Source organism: Culex quinquefasciatus, chromosome 3 (assembly GCF_015732765.1).
Source record: "Culex quinquefasciatus strain JHB chromosome 3, VPISU_Cqui_1.0_pri_paternal, whole genome shotgun sequence".
NCBI lineage: Eukaryota > Metazoa > Arthropoda > Insecta > Diptera > Culicidae > Culex > Culex quinquefasciatus.
In genome coordinates, this window is record NC_051863.1 from 113,032,429 (window position 1) to 113,056,807 (window position 24,379).

Sequence of the window (24,379 nt, forward strand, 5' to 3'; positions counted from 1 at the left end):
AAAAATGTGTTTCATATAAAAATGACTTTTTTAAATCGCAATAACTTTTCAGGATCGAGTTTTACAGCTTTGGCATGTTCTACAAAGTTGTAGAGCATTAAATTTCCAAAAAGAATCTCACTTTTGAGAATATTTGGATGGAAGTAGCGCGCCTTGCAGACCAAAACGTGAGGAAATAGGGGTTTTCATACATTTTTTCGATTTTTCCCATACAAACTTCACCTCCGAGTGTCAATGGATAAATGTTGACCGATTTTGCTCATATTTGGCCCAGAGTCCTAAAATAGCTCAAGGAACAATATTCAGCTTGTGGAGCGAGGTTTTGAGAAAAAGTCCCACATTCTGGGCACCCTAATGTACAGTCATCCCTCTCTCCAATTATTTACATGTTTCGGGATTATTTTTCAAGTGAGTGACTAACTAATGTGCAATAGAACATGTTGCCGAAAGTTGGAAGCAATTTCATATCTTAAGCGCTTTGAAAACGTTGGCGCAATTGAAAAAGTATTGATGGTGACTTTCGTTAAGCAGTTAAGCTCTCATCTTGCGTGGGGATGTGTGTGCCATCAAAATGATGAGAAATGGTCTCGCAAAATAGAAATTATGATCAAAAGTGCATTAAATTTGATCTTTTTGGTTAGTAAGTGGCATAAATTTGCGTGCTTACTCGAGGCGGTGCTATTGGTGGTAAGTTTATAGCTTAAATAAATAATTTCTCAAACCATTCAAATGCATGGGCAGCGAATGACCGAAAGGTTAAAGCTGCCGGAAATAAATAAAATAACAACAACAACAACATTCAAATGCATACTTTGACTTTTTCGTTCTATTGAGCTACCAAATCTTCTACATGGAGTTAACCTTTCTGTGAAGTTGCTGTGAAGTTTACCATGGCACTTTGAAAAGTTTAACTCCATGTTGCACGCACACACTCTCACTTTTGATTTCTCGATAATTTGATACCTCTCGTTTTCGACGGTCCCTTCAATATATACATAGGTAGAGAGAGTCAACTCTCGCTGTATGAAGCGATTGACCAGGTAGCTTCAGTCGGCAAAGATTCGTTCGGAGATGAGTGAGGGATTTCTGATCCTTGAACAGGAAACTGACCTTTTTGTATCTCATTGAATCATTGAAGTTAAAGCTCTGGAAGGCATCATTCCCGATCGGCCATTAGGCGGCCATGTTTGTTTTAGAAAAAAATCAAATCTTGATTCAGAATGTTTCAATCAAAAAATGGTTTACTTTGTATTGTTTGTAGAACCATTTTACATGTAGTGATTATTTTTTTCATTTCAATTTACTATCTCTGGACCCAAAAATTCAGAACCATAATTGACAGTCATTGCCCCAACAGTGATAGACACCATCTACCACCTTAAAGGGATTAAACAAGTTTTTTTCGCGGTAGAGTTCAGGATGGTGTTTAATTTGATACCGAAGATATGATTTTGACCACTTTAACGTTTATAATGTTTTAACGCAATCTAATGCAAAGGGGCACTGCAAATATTAATAATGACAAGAAGATGCTAGGCGGTAATCAACCTATGGCATTCTACAGAATGCCCTCAAAAGACTGGCTGCGTTAGGGTTAGTTAAAGAGTTAAACATAATTCAAACAAAAATTCAAAAATCATTAGAGGAGCAAAACCAGATACGCAACCGAGAATGAGTTTTTTTCGAAGGTGTGGCATTTTTAAGTTGTAGCCATTTTTTGCTAAGGAAAATAAATGTTCAGAATTTCGAAATTTTGGAATCAAGAGTAATCATATGATAAAGGCAAAATAAACTTTTTTGACATTTCGAAATCAATAAAAAAAAAAAAACAAAATCAAACCATCCACTTTAACGACCCTCCAGTCCTTTTGTGGTCTCTATTGCAAGTTTCTGCTCAAACCTAGGAGTCCAAAGGCTTGAATGAGGAGAGCACCCAAACCTATGTTTACTCCAAGGAACCTTCCCTTCTGGGGTTCGAACTGACGACCTTTGGATTGCGAGTCCAACCGCCGCAAGCGATTCCACCCGAGCACGCTTAGTCTGGTGTGTTGCTTGTACTTATAACGTGGAGACGACTCCAACACTTGGAATGACTTAACGGCCTAACAACAACCAAGGCCGGGACCGACGTCTTACTTCCCCATCCGATGGAAGCTTGGATCAGATGGGAATCGAACCCATGATCTTCCGCTTACCGCCCCCTGATTTTTCGGGCCGATTTTGAAGGAATGGTGACAAAAACTTTAAAAATATTTTAACCAATTTAATTCAAACCAGAGAAATAAACTAATGTTTTCTACGGCTTATTGGATATTGAAAACATTATTGCGAAATTCAACTGACATGTGTAGTCAAAATAAACCAATCGAAAGTTTACAGCAAATCCACCAAAATATATCAACTCAAGCTAACTTTTTCAAAAGGTCCAATCAGCATAGAAAACCCATGGCGCATGAGACCTTTTGTAAAAATACTCTAAAAAATCACTATAATTTTGAAAACTATTTCCCAGTTCCCTGGGAAACCGGACGCCCTATTTGAAATGTTTCACTGCTGTGCTAAGGTTTGAATCTTATCTGAACCTGAAACTTCTCTAGATATGCTTTGAAATGTTGCATTCTTTGAAGTGTGTGTAAGGTACCGTTCATAAATCACGTAACTAATTTTTCGTTATTTTTGTTAAAAACTATTGGTGGAGTTGGTCGTCGGAGACGAAATTTTTGAGGATTTGAAGATAGATTCGGCATTACATTCGAAAGGAGTCTGGACAGTTGGATATTTTTGAAGAGCTTGAGTTGGAGTCATCACATCTTGGGGCCGAATTGTTATTTTAGAATTAAATCAACGCTTTTTTCGTTTACATTAAAATTATTTTTGGTTTTATTGAATATTTATCAGCAGCGAATTTAATAACAATATTACAAGACTACAAATATTACATGTATAAGGGTTCAAGATAATAATTGTGAATATTGTCAGAAAAACGCAAAAAAAATGAAGACGGATTGGATGACATCACAAATTAGTCAAATCGAGTTTAATATAAAACTTAAACTAACCACTCGCTGCTGTCGCTTAGTATTAAAAAAAATGTTAGGCTTCTAATTCGTACCACCAACTCAGATGAGGCACTATTCTCCAGAAACATAATTATTGTGAATTCTGTTAGATCGCATGGAAAAACTTTCATTCCATCGAAATGCCTGCTAATCGATCACCTATCGGTATGGCTCATCTGAATTTAAAAATCTAACTAAACAGAGCAAACTAATTGCCAAAAAAAACGAGATTTAAAACGTTCAGTATCCGTTCTGACTGTAAGCTGTAACGGCGCCGCCGTTTCGGCGGGTAACGCTTAGCGCCTCTATGACACACGACCGTGACAAAAAAAAAGTTAGACAACACCTAGCTGCTGTTCTAGCGATTACACTAGACTCTTGTTAGTGTTGTTTCTTGGATTATTCGTATCGTGATGCTTTTTTTGTCAGTGTTATGGGTAATTTTTGTTTTGCTTCTGGAAACATTCGCAATGTGATGCACTCTCAATCGTGATTTTGTTTGTTTTTTTTTTTCTCGAAAACGAAACGCGGGACTTGGCAGAGATGGTGCCCTTCGATTTGAGATGGAATCGCCAACGCAATCAAACGGGCTCAAGGAATTCCCGCTTATCGTCGATGTCGTCCGAGATAGGCCTTGCAGTGGGGGCACGAGTGATGCACGTCCATGCACTCGTCGATGCAGCACGGAATCAGACAGCAGCCGAGCCAGCAACTAAAAGAGAAAATGGAGTCGTTATCAGTATTTAAAGCAGAGATAGGCAAAATCGCAATAAACTCACCCAAAAAGTGCAATCAGAAAGCCGGAAACGTACGCGATGAGGCCGGGCGACGTGGTGGTTTGGGTGTTGATCTCCGAGTGGCAGCTGGGACAGATCATGTGCGTCGTCTGGGGGCCAACGGGAACCACGGTGGTGATGATGGCCGGCCCCGTTGGCTGGGGCACGTTCGGCACGAAGGGACTAGCCGGGGGAACGCCACCGACGGCCTGTGCATAGCTGGGCGGAGCCGACTGGGGCGGTATGAAACCGTACGCCGGCGGGGCTTCCTTGCTCATTCTGGAAAAAGATAACGGAAAGGGGGGATTTTGAGAAAAAGTTCGAGTTGAAACATTACAGGATGCGTTAGAAACAGGGCTGTGGAGTCGGAGCCGGAGTCGGTGGAGTCGGGTCTTTTTGGGGACCAGGAGTCGGAGTCGGAGTCGTCAAAACTCGAACAGCTGGAGTCGGAGTCGGAGCCGGAGTCGGCTAAATTTTAAGAGCTGGAGTCGGAGTCGGAGTCGGAGCTTAAAATTTCTGATAACCTGGAGTCGGAGTCGGAGCCGAAGTTATCTTAAATTCAACAAAAAATATGTTTTTTTATTATTCAGTATTTCCTATAAAACAGCTTAATTTAAAAAATATCTTTTATTTTTAATTGATTTATCAGATGCCATTATGTTATTGAAGCTTTTTATTGTGATTGAAAAGCTCTAATTGTGTTATTACACTATGAGTACAAGAAAATCAAAGTGTTGCATTTAAAATAATTGAAGCTATCAAAAAATATCAAAAGAAGTTGAAACAAACTTTGAAATAATCATTGATTGTTGATGTTGATTTTAGGTAAACTATTTTGATATCGTTGCAAATTATCGTTGAACAAATCTCAAGAATTCAGTACAAAAATATACTAATAAAAAAATGTATAGAACAAAATATAGGATTTTAATTTATTTTTCAAATATTATAAATAAAAAACAGAATCAAAATATTATCAACTAGTACGAATTTTCTAAAACTGTATGTCCCACGCCATTATGACGGAAGGTGATAATCATTGCAAATCAATGTACCTTAACAAAGTAAAATATTTGTGACCTAGAAAATATTTTACTTGTGTATATTTGTTTTTTTATTATATTTTAAGGTTTTTCATATATTTTGATGGAGGCGCAAGATCATTCATAAAGCTTCATTTTAGGTTTCACGAAGTATCGTGAACCTCCTTTTTAAAGTATGTAAAATTTTAAAATTAAAATAAATTAGAAATTTCCAGGGTTAAATATTTTCCATGTCACAGATATTTGAAAAGGACATCTTAAGCGTCCTTTCCACGAAGAAATTGTTTAGTTACATTGATTTGCAATAATAATCTCCTTCAGCCATGGCGTGATGTCCATGTACGTCTTAAAAAAAACTAAATAAAAAATGTTTCGTTCAAAATTGTCATTAAAAAAAAACAAGGTGCCTGTCACTGTGCTTCTTACAAACTTCAGCCTAAAAGTGAACAAATTGAATTTTATTGTTCAATAGATCTTTAAGGCCAGGTTTCTTTTAGTTATTATTCAAAAATAACAATTTAATGTTTATATTTATTAGCTTTGAAAAAAATATTTTCAAATTTGAGGTTAAGCAATAAATCCAAATTTACTTACAAAACTGTTCTTCTCAAAATGCCTCTAAAACTGAAGATATTTTTTGATTTCTGTTTCCATAACGTATAAAACTTGTAACCTAGAATCTTTTTTCCGTTTACTTTACTTTACTTTTACTTAATTTATTTTTCTTGAGAAAAACATGACGCTTAGAGAGTATTTAAATAATCCAATTTATCAATGTTTTAAAAATAATTAACTGATAATAGTTAACTAACTTATGAAACATTTAAAAATATGTGGAGTCGGAGTCGGAGCCAACCATTTGTTGAAAGCTGGAGTCGGAGTCGGAGTCGGCTAGAGTTGGTTGGCCGGAGTCGGAGTCGGAGTCGGAGTCAACCATTTGTTGAAAGCCGGAGCCGGAGTCGGAGTCGGAGTCGGCTAATCTGAGAAAGCCAGAGTCGGAGTCGGAGTCGTTTGAAATATGACCCGACTCCGCAGCCCTGGTTAGAAAACGGTGGAATAGCTCCTTTTCTAAAAAAAAATAGTTGCCATAAAGCCTGATAGTTAGAGTAGTACGGGGCAAAGGTGCGCATAGGCCTTTTAAATACCTAATTTTAATCAATAAAGCTAATATTCGAGGTTTTGACAAGTTTTAGGGCCAAAATTATGAATTTGAAATAAATAAAGTAAAAAAAAAGTTTGGGTAAGTTAAAAGCAAAAGTCACTTTTTGGGCGTTTTGATCTAAAATTTGAAGTTCTTTTAGGTTTACAAAACTCCAAGATTACAAAATCATTGCAACCATCCAACTAGTGTTTATGGTTAGCAGGGTAAATGACATAGACCTTCACCGATTTGGACCAAACTTGGAGGGAACGTTCATCTATCGATAGTTAACCGAAATGCCAAGTTTGGTGCTGATTTGACCATCCCTCTCTTTTTGGCACCGCCCTCTTTTTTGAGCATGCGCATGAGCATGAGCATGAGAGACCACCCATGGTTGTCCTTCTCCGTTGCTGAACAGGACCGTAATATCCTATCAACACAACCGGTTATACGCTTCAACGATCAAATGATGTTTCCCTTATCAACAGCATGTATTTTTGGCACCGCCCTCTTTTTTGACGATTTTCTAAAAAACTTTGTTTTTCTTTTAATCATTTCGTTGCAAATACTTAAGCAAAAGACTTTCTACAGGTTGCACTTTATAGAAAATTGTCCAAGGAATTCGATAAAAATAAAATTTCAACCCTTAAGTGCCTAATAATATTATACTTTAACGTTTTTAGTATTAAAAACAGTTTTACCAATTCCTTATGTTTTTATTTGTTTTATTTTATCACCATCGAGTTCCCCGCACAATTTTACATAATAATCAATGTAGACCTCAAACTAAAATGAACTTTTGGCAAGATACAGCGATTTTACTGAAAAAAGTCTAATTTTACGCAGCACTCGGAAGTACATGGTGTACTTTTCAACAAAAAGGGAAGAATCCCGCATAGTTCGGTTTTTATATGTGAGAAACTTATTTCGGATTTGAATTCATAGGACAGAGTGAAAACTTTTTTCAGTAAAATCGCTGCATTTCGCCAAAGTTCATTTTAGTTTGAGGTCATTGATTTTTATGTAAAATTTTCCGGGGAACACGATAATGATAAAATAAAACAAATAAAAATAAAAGGAATTGGTCAAAACTGATTATTAATACTTAAAACGGTAAAATATAATATTAAAGGGCATTTAAGGGATAAAATTTTATTTTTATCGATTTTTTGGACAATTTTCTATAAAAGGCAACCTGTAGAAAGTCTTTTGCTCAAATAGTTGCAAAGTTATAATTAAAAGGAAAAAAGTTTTTTTAGAAAATCGTCAAAAAAGAGGGCGGTGCCAAAAATAGAGGGATGGTCCAATCAGCACCAAACTTGGGATTTCTGTTTACTATCAACAGATGGACGTTCCCTCCAAGTTTGGTCCAAATCGGTGAAGGTCGAGTCCAAAAGTGTACTCAGTTGACCTGGAATGATCTAAAACATGTTTGGGTACCTTTCAATTACGGTTTACGGGTATTTCAATCACGAAAATGTTAGTACCCAAACATGTCATCGCTGCAGTTATAAATTTATCGCAGTTTTATTGAAAATAGTTGATTATTTGACAATTTCGTATTGTTTTCGATTATGCGCGCGGCGCGTCGAAAATCTGGATTTTATTTTAAAAAAATCTTATCTTAGAATGAACTCTCCCATCTTTTAGTATGTAACGTGAGACTGTCTGAGGAATCCGAAAAAAATATTTTCAGACGTAGGCTCTTTAGCCCAGACACCGTTAAGACAGCATTTTAATGTTTTATACGACTTTTTTAGGCTAAATTTTTTAAACTTTTTACTATTTTTCTTTGAAAGGCCAACTTATCACCTTGCATTTGCCTATCGAGAAATTATAAGTGAGAGTGTGTGCGAGCAACATCGAGATAAACTTTTCAAAGTGCCATGGTAATCTTCACAGAACGTTTAACTCCATGTTGTACACACTCTCACTTTTAATTTCTCGATAGGACAGCTTAAATCGGTGGAAATGACGGGGATATACTTTTTTAACCCTTTCAGGCCTGATGTGTCAAAAATGAAAAATTCCAAAACTAGCCTATAATTTTCGTATGGTCGTAAGAATCATTTTCACATCATTAACTAAAAAAATATTATTTTTTTGAAAATTCAGGATTGAAAGGGTTAAAGTGTTTTTTTGCAAAAATCGACGTTAATCACAATGTTTCGGACCACCCTTCCACGGCGTAGGTCACTTTAACGACCAAACAAAAAAAACTTGTCTAATTATATCGGCCAAAGGACCTCCAGAAAAATTTTGAGCCTGACCCGAGCACTTTTGGTTTTTTTCATGTTGTTTTCGTGGGGAATTTCTGATCGTTCTATAAAAGAAATTAAGAAAACAGGCAACGAATTGAAAAAGTGGCTGTAAACACGTGAAAATCTATAAAGACAACAGGTAAAAATAGCAGGTGGTAGAAAAAGCCAAACACTATCAAAAACCAACATTAACTAAAAAGATAACAAATTAATATACCAAAAATGAAAAAAAGAAAAGGAAAGTTTTTCGTAAAACAAATGTTGCATAAAATAACTTCCTGAACACGAGCAAAATAAAAAAAAAATTAAAAATAGCTGTAGAGGGATATGCTCGTATAGATGGTGTAATTCACTCTTGGAACAATGACTGTCAATGTTAAAAAGTTTAATTAAAGTAAAACAAAATCACGATATTTAAAATGCTTCAACGACACAAAGAAAACCATGTTTTGATCAATTAATTCTGCATCAAGATTTGAATGTTTTTTAAGCCGCTAAATGGTTCTCTAACAATTTAGTCAAAGGGGAAATTAAACGAAAAAGGGTTAGAACCACTGATCTGGGTAAAGAAAAACGATAAACTTTAGCCAAAGCGATTGTTATATTGTCTATACTTGACATAACAACACATCAAAAATACTCAAAATAAATAAATATAGAATTAATTAGTGCGTCCATCCCAAGTTTTTCCGGGAGAAAATTCCCGAGAATTTTCCCGAAATAAAAAAAACACATATCTGTGGAACAGTTGAAAATTTGGTACTCTGTTTCTTAAAGCCTGTGAAAATAGTGTTTGATTTGCGAGTAAATTTTATCAAACATTAAACTATTAAAGCTTTATTTAAAGAATGAATTTTCAATTCATTAATGAAATAGTCTAGCGTGACGTCACAGTCTCACGTACCCCCCTCTCCTCCTTTTCACACTTTGTCTAAATTGCGACAACCCTCCCTCCCCTCCTAGAGCGTGACGAACTTTATGGATGACGCCTATTTCGTTTCCCATGACATTCAAATCCCAGGGGGGAATTCCTTACCCGTTGAAAAACTCTGGTACAGTTCAGACTCGATTATCCGAAGGCCTTGGTAAAATTTCACTTCGGATAATCGAATGACGAAAAAAAATTTTTTTTTTCGTTGTCTTATTTTTGATTGTTTGGCTTTAGTATAACCCATGAACTACTCTAAAGTTGTTTAGAGTTTTGAAATCCAAGATGGCGGCCAAAATGGCGGTAATAAGATATTGAAAAAAATACATTTTTTAATTCTATAGTTGAGATATAGAATTAAAAAATGTATTTATTATGTATGTATGTATGTATGTATGATCCCCATACCCGCAGGCAACTTGGTCCTGGAACACATGTGAGCGCTAGGTGAACAATTCGATCATCTTTTACTCCGTAATCTGTACACCCACGTGCATAAGTTTTTTTGCACGAATTTTAGTGCTACAAATACCGGCGCATAGATCAAAATGGGTTCCCTCTTCCCTCCCCAAGCGCCGGAAATTTGTAGCGGGTGTAGGGACACTTCGCATAGACGCCCTTGCTACCATCACGTCACTGAGGGTATGGAGCGACGAGAAATTAATAAGCATGCCCCCTCAGTCGAACCTTCATTAGAGAAGCAGGCAATCCACAACTCACAGCGAACGACCAACGGAACACCCTACCGCGTATTTAGTAAATTGGCGTAGTTGTCTTCATTGGAATGTATGAATGTTAGAATTGATGAAAGGGTTATTTGAAAAAAATAATGGAAAGCTCTCACCAAAAACACGAAAACTTCAAAAACAGCTTCACTCCCTCGTTCACTCCAATCGTTTCGCCACGTTCCACATGAATCTTTAGATTTCTTGAGTTCTTGTCTTGAATCTGCCTTGATCAGCAGAACTTCCGGCAGTAGACCTGATCCAGCACGATATACAGCAAGCACCACACGACTTTGAAGTGCTTGGACGATGATCATAACCCCTACCTTCGTCAGTTATTCTTGATTGACGTTTTTGTCGGTAAGGATCAGCCATCAAACACGTCCCCAACGCCGTCCTGGATGCTATGTTGCAGGAACTTGACCCACAGGAACGCTTGAGTTAATGGCCACTTCGCAATTATTGTTCCTGCGGCCTGCCTTTCTTGTTCCGTTGTCGTAGGACCAAATTTCTCATGCTCCATCAAAAAAAGGTGCAGGTGGTTATGTTACACATGACCAGTATGACAAAGAACTTAGCAGAAAAGCTTTTAAAATTAAGCAATTTTGTTGAATTATGCGTCAGATAAAATTAAAACATTATTGGATTTATATTTTCGTTTAATTTCTCTTTAAGCTCCGTATTAAAAAACCATGATATCTCTATAATTCGATGTTTGTCCCCCAATCGGAACAATCGTGAGGTAGCGGCCTCTCCAGATTGTTGCCACCTTTTTCAAAATGGCCAGTATTGTAAACCATGAGTTGCGATACCCATATTGCCAAAACTCGTTGATTCAATAGATGTCTTCCCGGGAAAACTTTCCTTTAGGGCACCGGCCACTGCAGCTTTTGGTTAACTTTTTCTAAATTGCCATTTTCATTACCAATATCAAAAACCATGAAATTTGATACCAATATTGCCCAAAATCGTATGGTTCGGTAAATGTCCTCCCGGGAGAACCTCCCTGAGGGCACCGGCCACTCCAGGTTGTGGCCAATACTGTCAAAATGGCCATTTGCATTACCAGTATTGAAAATCATGAATTTTGATACCCATATTGCCCAAAATCGTTTAGTTCGTTAAATGTCCACCCGGGACAACCTCCCTGAGGGCACCGGCCACTCCAGGTTGTAGCCAATACTGTCAAATTGGCCATTTTCATCACCAGTATCAAAATCCAAGAAGTTTGATAACCATTTTGTCCAGTCAATTATGGCCTTCCATCGGAACACCCCTGAGGAATCTGGCCAATCCGGGTCTTGTGGCCAGAATATTCCGGTGGCTCTCAATTATTCTGGCTGGCCTGCCTCCGCTTGGTCTGCTCCTAGCTCCGGGCTAGCTGCTTTTCGGCCAACTGCTTCTGGGCCTCAAGGACATCTGCTTCCAGGTCCAGGTTGTTGTTTACTCCTCGGCGTCCAACGATAGAATGATTTCCCAGGGTTGACCGAGCGGGGTTATATTGGCTTAGAATGGTGACGGATGCCCCGCCCCTTTGCGCCGGTTATCCCATTCCTACGTCATTCGCTTTTGATGCACTGGTGGGGATAAGAAGTCGTGAATGCAGCATTTTTGCCAACGATTTTCATTCCATCGTCATCGTTCGAACCGACAACACCGTAGCAGCAGCAGCAGAAGCAGCAGCGGAAAAACAACGACTGAAGGAAATCAAGAGCGAGCTCCGAGAAGAAGAAACACGCCAGCGTGTGCGTGAAATTGCTGCCAAAACAACGTCGAAGGAGAAAAACAAAGGCCTACTTGGATGGACGCTCGAGAAGATGGCCACAAGAATCAACTTCTGCTGCAATTTAACAAAATGGCGCTTTTCAGAGCCAACGAAAAATTTACGAAAGAGTTATTGTTTCAAATGATTCATGCACTGTTTTTTGTGCATTTTTAAAGCTTTTGACGCTTGGCGTTTAATTTAATTTAAATACTTCTCCCAAAATTTTCATTTAAAAAAAAAAGTTTACGAATATTAAAAATTTTTGCTTTCAAATGTCAAACGATCGCAGTTGGCCTTGAACAAGCAAGCGCGTACTTTGACCCACGCAAAAAATCTTTCCGCTCTCTGATTGGCTGTTTTGTTTTGCCGTGGAGTCGTGAAGGCAGCATTTTTGCCAACGATTTTCATTCCATCGTCATCGTCAACGATCGCAGTTGAGCCATGAACAATTGCTCAAAATCATATGGTTCGGTAAATGTCCTCCTGGGAGAACCTCCCTGAGGGCACCAGCCACTCCAGGTTGTGGCCAATACTGTCAAAATGACCATTTTCATTACCAGTATTGAAAACCAAGAAGTCTGATACCCATATTGCCCAAAATCGTATGGTTCTGTTAATGTCCTCCCGGGAGAACCTCCCTGAGGGCACCGGCCACTCCAGGTTGTTACCAATACTGTCAAAATGGCCATTTTCATCGCCAGTATCAAAATCCAAGAAGTTTGATACCCATATTGTCCAGTCTCGTATGGCCTTCCATCGGAACACCCCTGAGGGTTCTGGCCACTCCGGGTCTTGTGGCCAAAATATTCCGGCTGGCCTGTCTCCGCTTGGGCTGCTCCTTGCTCCAGGCCAGCTGCTTTTCGGCCAATTGCTTCTGGGCCTCAGGCCATCTGCTTCCAGGTCCAGGTTGTTGTTCACTCCTCGGCGTCCAGCGCAGGCTTGCCACAAATACAGATTTTTCAGCACAGGCCCGAAACACAAACGATTTTTTTTAACAGTTAAAATAAATTTGAGCAGTTTTTGTTAAACTGGCCAAAAAGATAAACATTATTAGCATCTTTTGGCATGTTCAGTTTTTGGTAAGAATATTACTCTTTAAAGTTATACTCGATTGAGTGTTTGGTATGTGCCAAAAAAATCTGTATTTGTGGCAAGCCTGGTCCAGCGATAGAATGATTTCCTTGGGCTGATCGAGTGGGGTTTATATTGGCTCGAAATGGTGACGCAACAGTGCCTTGTTGCGTCGCAGACCTCTTCCCCAGTACCAAGCATGCAACATTTTCGTAACGCGTGACATTTTTCGTTTTTCTGGATTGACACCTCACCAGAATAGAGCCCTTAGGACAAAGTTCTTTGTCAAAAAAAGCTTCCAAATTGGTTCCACCACTTCCACTGTAAATGACTGGCACCCGAGAAGTATCGAGATCTTCGTATTTTAACTTATTTCACTCATTTTAAAGAAAATTTAAAAATTATCTTGGGTCGAAAATGACAGCAAACGAAGCAAACATCTGTTGAATTCAGGTGTTCAGGTGAAGTGCAAGTTATCTTCAAGGTATTTTCTAATATTCCACAAAATTCAATCAAATTGTATAAAAATTGATAAATTTCATCAACCATGTAGTGTCGTGTTCGTTCGAGATAAAAAAAATGCTAGCGTACATGCACTTCCATCATACTGATAAGGCTCACAATTGTTGTGCTAGCCGGGAAATTACACCGCTGACGAAAGAGAAAAAAACACGTCAACAAACTGCACGAAGAAGCCCCAGCGAACACCGCGTGAAATCCTGCACAAGTGTGCACCGTGTTTCGCGCTTTCCCTTTCGCTGCGTGGCAATTTCAAACGTGACGTGACTCATATCGGTATAAGGATTGATTTGGATACTGCGTTAGCTATGGATGGTCCCTTGGTCCCGAACTTTTGATTAGCGAACAAGTTCAAATTACAACGGTGAACTTCATTGCTATCAAAGCTGACCCTCCACACTCAGAGAATACATTGTTTTGACGACGCAATCAAATTATTAGCTACACACGGTACTTCAATTAGAATGAGAATAAGATGCACGGTAAAAATGATATCTTGCATCACTTGAAGTAAAATCCGCTCAATGACGCTTAGTATTATTCATAATTAACTGCTCATGAACAAAACAAAAGTTACGGCAGATGATATGAATATTTTCCATGTGGAGAAGATTTCCCGATAACCTCCAGTGCTAATCCAAGTTAAACCCAGTCATCGACGGATTGTACTGACGTGGTGAACCGGTTGATTGATGCAACGCCGATAAAGTTGATGAGAGTACTCGAACCAGCCATCAGTGGCCGCCAACGTGGCACCAAGCGTTGACGACACAACGAAAAAAAAAACGTAAACAAACTCGGGAGGTATCGATTTTCCCTAAACTGTGCTGTCACATTTTTCCGAGACTTGGCTGACCTTCAACGGGCCGCGTCGTGGACACATGTTGATGATGGTGTTTGGTCATGGTCATGCTCCCTAGCTGGCACGAACTCGCGCTAGTTTGCGTTTTGAAACAAATTATAGCGAGGGGTAGAGAATCTGGTTTAAAGTAGAATACTGTAAGACTCTGATAGTTTGACCATTTTCTGTTTGGACCTGGTTGGTTTGACAGAATTTCACAAATATTATTGAACAAAGATTCTAAAAAGGTCTGTCAAACCAACGCAGTTCAACCGTACCTCATAAACGAGTCCACGGTAGCACTGACCTACGATTTTCCTAAACTTATACTGCCCACACCCACATATTTTAGCTAAGCACTCATAGCAGCTCATGCTTTTAAGAGAACGAAACGATCAAACTTGAGATTTGAACCTGAGCAATCTTCGCGCATCGTTTGACGGCCCGTTGGAGAATTCTCCAGACATCTGTTTGGCTTACTAATTTGAAGAAACAAACACAGTTTAATTCCGTTCTGGAAGACGCTCTCGAGAGTCTCGACTAAACAGAGCGTTCGTATGGTTTCAATTTCTGCTGCCGCTGAACCAAAGTAAACATCACTAAATACGTTTGCGCATTGGCGACGGCGCGCGAATGACTTTGAGCATACCTAGAGCAACTGGTTCGGGAAGAAAGCGCCAAGGTTCAATTTCTCCAGTTTTTCGATAATATTGTCTGACGCCATGTGGTTTGTGTCGACTGTAGAGCTTGGCGCTGTGGAAAAATTCCGGACGGATGCAAAATATTTCCAAAATAATCATATCGGGACAGGAAGATCATAGACAACTTCTTTTCAACTTGAACCAATTCCAGCCTTTGGACTCCTAGGTTCGAGCAAAAACTTGCAATAGATACCACACAAAATCTGGGGGTCGTTAAAGTGGATGATTTGATTTTGTTTATTGATAGTTTTTATTATAACTTATAAAATGTCTAAACTTTTAATTCGTACTTTAGTCCAAAATGCATTATGAAATAATAATTTTATGAACAAAAATAATTTTAACGACAGTTTATCAGTTGTCGATGTACTGCATCCCCAGCTCACTGAGAGCTTGGAATTTTTATGCCTTGTTTCGAATTACATTTTCCGCGAGGCACAGCCACGTAAATTCGTCGTGTGGTTTCCACTACGGTTCGCGCACTTGACGTGCACTTTGTGCGGCTGGGCGTTCACTGCACTTTACTCACCGGAGTGGAAGATTGCAGTTTCTGGAACCGTGTCCGAATTTCTGACAACGGTGGCATTCGGCTGCGTCGGTCGTATTCTTCGTGCAGAATCGCCACGTCACGAAAAATCCGTCCAGCGCTTTGATTCGCCGTTGGAATTATGTTTGTTATGTGTAATCGCGTGTGCTGACGTTTTGCCTAATGTCACCCGATTTACGGCATTTGAATTTGTTTTTTTTAGTACTGTAAAATGCAGGTATTGAATATTTTGTCTTGAATTAAGGGTGCACAGCAACGAAGGAAGCAATCCTGCAACAACGTGATTGTAAAAAAAGTCAAATTTTGTTGTAAATTACTTTGTCGATGGTACTCGTAGTTTTGAAACTACTAAAATGTCTATAACAAAAATCTGAGTGCAAAAGCTCTGGTTGATGTGCATCGTTAAATCAAGCTGTTATACTATATTTTACCTTTCTTACAAAAGAAAGGTTTAAGGTTTGCTTTTGGATAAACGCTTTTCTCAGAAATCTTAAAAAAAAATCGAGCACGGCGGGGAATCGTCCCAGAAAACATCCTCTTACTAATTTGAAGGTTTTGATGCGCTCTCTTTTTCTGAAATACTTGTGTAATGTATGTATCCACTCTTAAAATTTGTGTCTTCCAGCATTGGAAAACCCCTCGTAGAACCCACCATTTTTTTTCATTTCAGATTTGTAGCCGTGGGGTCTATCATTCTATTTTTCGATTCACAATTTTGGACCAATAAATGTGGTTAAAGCCATTTTTAGATGTATCGGACTATTGGACTATTGGGCCCAAAATTTGAAGCTTTTTCATTTCCAGAGATATGGCCATATTGGTGTTTTACGTCTTATTTTTGCTCTATTTTATCCTATTAAATTTTTGGTTTTATACATAATCAAATACTGAATATCAAATTCGAAGTCCCGGCTCGTTCTCGCTCGAAAGATCGACAAATTGTCAAGTCGAAGCATAAACGCCAGCACATTTACGCTTGCGCGTTTTACGCTGCGCGTGAAAGTGTTCTTTCTGGCTTCTCAAAATTGTTCGACAAAGTTCAACATCTAAACATATTTATTTAAGTTAAGTACCCTTTATTTTTTCTAATAATTTCAATCCAGTATGTTTTGCTAAGTTAAATATAGTTATCTTGCGATCCATAGCACTATGGGGTTTCAGGCGGCCATAAATCGATAAACCGACATACTCTAATTATTTTTTTGGTATTTTTTTTCGAAAAAAAAACATTCTAACTAAGAAAAATCCGGAGTTTGAAAGTTGTAGGTTCAAAATTCACTGAATTGCAGACCTTCAAAGGCGAAAATGGTAAGAAAAAACATGTTTTTTGACAAAAAAAATGATTATTTTTCATAGTTGTACTGTGTAGCTGTTTATGTATTTTTTCCTGCATCATTATATATATTCAGAAAGGTAATTGATTCAACTTTTCAATAACATTTTACAAAACACACTTTTACAGGCTAAAAAAATTTATAAAAATCAAGAAGATGGATTTTTATTCAAAATTTAGTTTTTTTCAACTTTGTTAATGGAGTACTTTTTTTGTGTGCATTTGTGCGATCTGAAAATTTTGCAGCTTAAAATTTGAACCATGTCCTAACTTGTCTCCAAATTTCAAAGTGCACTTATGTGCACTTTTTGAGTTATGCCATTTTGAACATTTTGATTCATGCAAGAAAATTAATGATTTCGCGTATACGCTTGGTTAAAATCACATTATTTACCTGCGGAGGCAGAAATGACGTACCTGCTATGTATGTTTTGAAATTGATTTGATATTCATGACTTTGTTGGTACCCTTAGTACGTTTAATAAAATTAGAAATTCCTATTCTAAGTATTTTACAGAAACGATTCGTCGAATATTCATATCAGTTCGTTGTTGTGTTCTTTTGAAAGTATGGATAATAATACCGTAGTGTCCCTGTACGATATAACGAAGCAGATGCACTATTCTGAAAACGTGAGAACTGCTTTCGAGTATATTTGTAAGAATTACAACATTGCAGAACCATCACATGATCAACTCAGGGAAAAACCACAGAGGAAAAACTACGCATGTTGTTCTGTAGCTTCAAAACGAGGTATACAAAATCCCATAGAAGAAGTTCATATTTTAAGTAATCTAACGACAATCGGTTACATAGTGATTTTGATTTAGAAGAATTTATCGTGGAAAACGTGAATTTTGCAAGTGGATCAACAAAAAACGTGGACGAGAATCCATACAATGTTCCATAAAATAAACCGTCTAAAATTCTAAAACACCGCAAAAATCAAACTTTAATCGGAGAGGGAGGGGGGGGGGTGGGGTCTTCAAAGAGAGGTGGATTTTAACTCAAGAAGAAGGGGAGGGAGATTGAACGGAAATCAGAAACTTTAACATAGCATAAACCGCCATTCCGGGCATCAAATAGACAGAGCAAGAATATTAAAATTCACCACTTTAATGCATGTGGCCTCAAATATATGAAAAAATCGAAAATTAAACTTTTTTTTGGAAAAATATCAAAATTCATTTGTTTTCATTATACTAAGTACAAACAACACAAAAAAGTCACAAAAAAAAAGCAAAAAAATATTTTTGGCCGCTCGCTTATATGGAAATACCCCATAGTGCATAGTGTCCCTATGAAATAAAAAAAAAATGGCATTCGAGGTTTAACCCTAAAAAGATTCGAAGCTTTAGATCGAATTCTCACTGGGTGGTATCATTATGATTCTGATAAATTAATTGCACCCATATATTTGTCGGAGTTTCATCATTTTGTAATTGTATATGATTTAATTTTTTTTTCAATTTAGATTCATGAATAAACATATAAAGTACCCACGAGACTGCAGTCTTTTCAAAAAGGTAGAGGACCCAGTTTTCGCCCTGCTCCAGTTTTCGCCCCCCTACTGGATTTAATATGTATTTAGTAAACTTACACCATTTTTGGTTGATTTTTTTTATGCAAGTTTACATATTCATTCATTTCTAATACTAATCGAAACTTTCCTAATGAATTTATAAAAAATATTAAGTTTTTATAAGCTTTTCAAAAAAGCCTTACTGCAGCCGCCATAGGGTAGGGGACCCAGTTTTCGCCCTGCTCCAGTTTTCGCCCACCTACTGGATTTAATCTGTATTTAGCAAACTCATACCGTTTTTTGGTTGAATTTATTATGCAGGTTTACATATTCATTCATTTCTAGTACTAATTGAAACTTTCCCAATGAATTTCTATTGTTTATTAAGTTTTTATAAGCTTTTCAAAAAAAGCCTTACTGCAGCCGCCATATTTTTGTCAATTTAGACTACAGCGGGTAATAATGTTAATGAGGGAAAACAACTCATTTTGTTCGAAAATAATGTGAATGAATAATTCATTAGTTCACTGTATGTCTGAATTTCATGGAAATTTAGTAATTTACCTGTTTTAAACGTTTACCAAAGGTTATTTCAATAAAATAAAATGGGCGATTTCTGGGGTCATGAAAAAACATTCGATCCAATTTTCGACCAGAGCGAAATCTAGTATTGTGTTTTAAGATTTTATCTGGAACCAGTTTTCGTTTGCCATAAAAACTTTTCTAATCGCAGCGAAGTGTGCTTGAAAATATATTTGGAACATTCTAGATTATTTTTTAAGGTTAAATAATTATTTAAATAATTTTCATTCATAAGGAGTTTTGGTTCAAATGTTGTAAAAGTTTACTGGTACATAGGAGAACAAATTAAGCAGAGGATGGAGAAGTAGTTACGGAATCGACGTAACACCTTATAATGTGGCCCTCTTAAACCTTGCGGTTTCGTCAACGGATTCACAGGCGTGTATCGTTCTTTTTGCGACAAGACTCCGCCTCCCGGGTCTCCTAAGTGTGAAGGTATGGGCACGGGGAGAGGGCACCGAATACCTATATTTACACTTAGAATTTTTTGCGTCCGCCCCGGGATTCGAACCGGCGACCTCTGGATTGTGAGTCCAGTGCGCGGTCCGATTGTTCCACACAGGCAGAGAAGTAGTTACACATGTGCTTTAATATTTTTATTAAGAGGTACTCGATGTTTTACATTGAGTAAATTCAGGAGCAAATGGGTTAAAGCTCCCTAACAAAATCAACAACAACATGGAGCTAATTGTAACTGTGTGCCCTTGGGTAAACAGGGACACATGAGTTCTATCACAAATTTTGATTCAGTCAAATTTTTAAGTGTGAGTGAGAAAATGTTTTGGTTTTAGTAATAATAGACAGAGAATCTCAAAATAAGTAGGATATCTAAAAAAAAACTCCTGGGATTTTTGAACCGCAATTTATAATATGTACATTTTGTGCACATCAATGAAATTTAGCTTCGGGAACATGTTGTGTATCAATATGAGACCATATTTGCTTAGCTTTGTGCCATAATTTCATTTGATTTCTTGATTTTGTCGTGGGCGAAAACTGGTTCCAAGGGTGTGCGAAAATTGGATTTAGGGGGGCGAAAATAGGCTCTTCAGAGCACTTTATTAAAATGCAAAATTTTATCAAAAATGAATATGTAAAAGATAAAAACCTTGTGGAAACTTAAAATCAAATAGTTTATCAACGTTCTACAACAAATAGAACCGAAAACCATAAATTGTCATCAAATTCTCATCAAATTTCCTAGATTGCCACTATAAAGTGGGCGATTTCTGGGTCCTCTACCCTATTTTTGTCAATTTAGTCTACACCGGGTAATGATGTTAATGAGGGAAAACAACTCATTTTGTCCGAAAATTATGTAAATAATTCATTAGTTCACTGTATGTCTAAATTTAATGAAAATCTAGTGATTTACCTGTTTTAAACGTTTACCAAAGGTTATTTCAATAAAATAAAGTGGGCGATTTCTGGGGTCATGAAAAAACATGGGATCCAATTTTCGCCCAAGGCGAAATCTAGTATTGTGTTTTCAGATTTTATCTAGAACCAGTTTTCGTTTATCATAAAAAACTTATCTAATCGCAGCGAAATGTGCTTGAAAATATATTTGGAACATTCTAGATTATTTTTATAGGTTAAATGATCATTTTAATTAGTTTCATTCATTAGAGGGTTTTGGTAAAAACATCAGTTCAAAAATTGACCTAAGCTAAGATATGGGACACCTAGTTCAAATGTAGAAAAAGTTTACTGGTACAGAGGAAAACAAATTAAGCAGAGGATGGGAAAGTAGTTACACATGTGCTTTAATATGTTTATTAAGAGGTACTCGAAGTTTTATATTGAGTCAATTCGGGAGCAAATGACCCATAGGGTTAAAGCTCCCCTAACAAAATCAACAACAACATGGAGCTAATTGTGACTGTGTGCCCTTATCATGGGAGAATAGGGACACAGTTCTATCACAAATTTTGTTTAGTCATATTTTTTTAGTGAGAGTGAGAACATGTTTTGGTTTTAGTTAGAATATACAAAGAACCTAAAAAAAAGTAGAACATCTGTAAAGAAAGCTCCTAGGGTTTTTTGAACTTCAATTTATTTTACGACAAAATATGTGCAAATCAATGAAATTGAGCTTCGGGAACATGCTGTGAAGACCATATTTGCTTAGCTTTGTGTCATAATTTCATATGGTTTCTTGATTTTTGTCGTGGGCAAAAACTGGTTCCAAGAATGGGCGGAAATTGGATTTAGGGGGGCGAAAATAGGCTCTTCAGAGCACTTTATTAAAAAGCAAAATTTTATCAAAAATGAACATGTAAACGATAAAAACCTTGTCAAATAGTTTATCAACGTTCTACAACATATAGAACCAAATACCATAAATTATCTTTAAATTCTCATCAAATTTCCTAGATTGCTACTATAAAGTGGGCGATTTCAGGGTCCTCTACCCTATATAAAATTTAACAGAAAATATATTAAGCGCTTGGCATTATGCGGTTTTTTCCTTACAAGCTTTATTAACGCTGAAAAAAATTAATTCTGTGTAATTCATATCGATTACTAGGTAATAATTGTTCATCTATTTCTACAACAAATTCTAAATTCCAGACCAGGAATTCCCTGGATGGACGCACTAACAATTTCCATACAAAACAAATCTTTTTTGTATGGAGCGTTGACAATCAATTCTTATTTTAATTATTATAATTTTATTTTTCGTTCCAGATTCCTTCCGGTTTTTTTGGTATTCAATCTTTTAGATTCTCACCATCCGATGATTCTTAACAGCATAATCAACTGTACTATAATCAAATACAACCATGTATTTCGCAATCCGGTTACTCAGCAGGTTAGAGCTTAAAATTTACACAGATTGTGGCTGTTGAAGTGGCATCTATAACGTTCGTGTTCATACGATGAGTCAACCTGCGCCTGACGGCAGAGATTATGTACGTCAGAGGTCCACTTATGCTCTTTTTTGTATTATAATTTGGAATGTGATAATAAAAACGCGCAGCAACACGTTGAAACTTGAACTTGGCTGATGCCAATGTGTGAGCTGGGGTCAATGACAGACTTCAATTCAAATTCAAGTCAATCCATATCAAACTACATTCATTTCTTAGTTTTTTTTGTATGGCAAATCATCATTAAAGACCTGTACACTTTTGCCCCTTTTTATCATACGCGTCAGTTCTAAGCGTCGAATAGTTAGATTTTGAGATATCTTAAACTTGTAAGTACTACGATTGCTTTCAAGTTTCTGATTTTGATAGCTGTACCTTAGATTTTTATCATGATAGAATCGTTTAGAACGATAATGCTTCGCCTTCGCGTCCCAACCCAAGAATGGAGCGTAATGAATTCACAATACTGTGTTAATTTCGTTCGCCCACTTGCCATTCGCAGGGGGTTTTCCTGCGAAGAAGCAGCCCCTGCTGACAGGGGTCGATCAGGTAAAAAATCCGCTCACATCTGCACGACTGACGTAATTGACGGACTGGTTCAGAAGCGAAATCCAAGAACGAACCAAATATAAGCCCATAAAGATACCTCATTTTCGAGGCCATTCCAGTTCGCGAGGGTGTGTTATCATTCAAAAGAGAGAGAGAGAAAGAAAAACCATTCTTTCAGTTCATTCAGAAGCCCACATGAAACTCACTTAGGATTGATATTCCCTTCAGGTGGTGGTGGCAGCTGCTGATGGATTTTTCTGTCCTTGACGATGCAGCAAGAATCCGCTTTCTAACACGGCTAGAACTAGAACTTTCCCAACTGGGTACTTATGGAAAAACGCACGCACTAGGAAAAGGGTCAGGAACGGAACAACCCAACAAGTTTCACCGACGCACCGACTGACGGGCGCTTGTTGATTATCTGGCCAATCTGGTTCTGCTTGCGCTGACAGTGTTTGTGAATGACTTCATCTGCTTGTATTTTTAGCTCAGCACGTCGTCACTGTCCGCTGCTGGCGTGCTTCCATCCAACACACAAGTTTTATTTATTCTCTTTTGCAAAAGAACGTTTTTTTTTTCGTATTTGCGAAACACCACTGACTTCTGTCCGAATCTACGTCTCGCTTCCCGTGTCCTCCAGTGCAAACTGAGGCCTGAAAGCTGGCTTGGCTGTCACAAGTCACAAGTCACGCGCGCTGTTATTTTGACGTTTTCATAGGGGTGCAAGTCTACTTCGTTGAAATGTTTCAATCTTGCTTGAAATTAGACGCGACAGTGATGCTACGCTTGAAATGGTAGTTTATGCAACAAGGTGCAAAAAGTAGATTTTTCAGCACGAGTCGTTCATTTGTCCAACGAGGTTAGCAGTGTTGAATAAATATGACGAGTGCTATAAATATTAAGTTTGGCAAAGACTTGAATACAGTTTCATATACAATTTCAGATAAACCTATGTTTGCCCGCTTGAATGCTATTTGCCGACTTGTCGTCAAGATAAATGGAAAATTTCAAAAAAGTACCGAAAAGTATTACTTTACTATGCAGAAAAGTGGATTTTTTTTCCACCTGAATACTAAAATATTCTTTTCAGCACTGTTATCAATACAATTTGACGCTGTCGAACTATCTTGTCGCAAGTCGCTTTTCAACGTTTGCGGTGGTCGAGCTTGTACTAGCATCAAACGCGTTCCCTTTGGCCAATTGTCGCACTTACATCAATTTTCAGGCTGTGTCAAGATAGCACGACAAGATTGAAACTTCTTTCATATGAAAAGTGACAACAATGCACGGAGTTTTTTCCGGTTTTTATTGAATATCACAGAATAGAAATCGAATTTTGGGAATTTGCGAAGGTCAAAAGGTGAGGCATTGGCCCAAAATAGCACGTGCGGCAAGTAAGCACAAAGCGACGATTTGGTGGATGATGATTGAATGTCGATCAAATGTTTGGCGCGATTAAACTTAGTGCTGTGACAGAATTAGCTAAAGAAACATTTCATTCTATAATTTATCAACCGTTGAAGATGGGAAAGCGATTTGATGAAAAATTCTCCAGATTTTGTTTTCGCAAATCTAATTAACCGAGATTTTCAACTTTTATTTCACATTATCTAAAAATTCCAAAATCGAAACAGTAAAATTCAATGAACTGTTGTGTATTAATAATAATACAGTATTATGCATCAAATTTAAAAGTAATTATTTGAGTAGTAATAATAGAACTCCCTAAAACTTCTAGCGATTGCAAGATAGTTTATTTGTAAGATAATTCGAAGGAGTTAGTTAGAAGCACTGTCGTAATTAAAAATTCCATTCTAATTCATTCTTGGTTTAAGATTATTTTCATTGTGTTTAATTCTGAAAAAAGTTCAATAAATAAATTCGCGAACTTTAAATGATTTAAGATCATGCTTTTAAAAAGATGTAGTAACAACGCTACGGTAAAAATATGGTTTTTTTGGGGAAGAAAAATATCCAAACAGCACTCAACGAATACCGTCATCTGGGGCAGGGTTGCCACAAATACAGATTTATCTGTATTTTACAGATTTTTGAGGTGATGAGGTCATACAGAATCTGTATATAAAGAAATAAAGATTTTAAGAAAAACATACAGTTGTACAGATTTTCCCGATTTTTTATT

General features: G+C 37.4%; 1 protein-coding gene across 1 annotated transcript; it reads right to left on the bottom strand.

The window, feature by feature from the left end:
- Positions 1-3,552: 3,552 nt before the first annotated feature.
- LOC6042857 (LITAF domain-containing protein) lies at positions 3,553-22,895 on the bottom strand. The gene is made up of 3 exons (XM_038264535.1): positions 22,443-22,895; positions 3,839-4,114; positions 3,553-3,771 (listed from the first exon to the last, which is right to left on the bottom strand). The coding sequence occupies exons 2-3, from the start codon at positions 4,111-4,113 to the stop codon at positions 3,666-3,668; spliced, it is 381 nt and encodes a 126-aa protein (XP_038120463.1). The 5' UTR covers position 4,114; positions 22,443-22,895; the 3' UTR covers positions 3,553-3,665.
- Between the last annotated feature and the right edge of the window lie 1,484 nt (positions 22,896-24,379).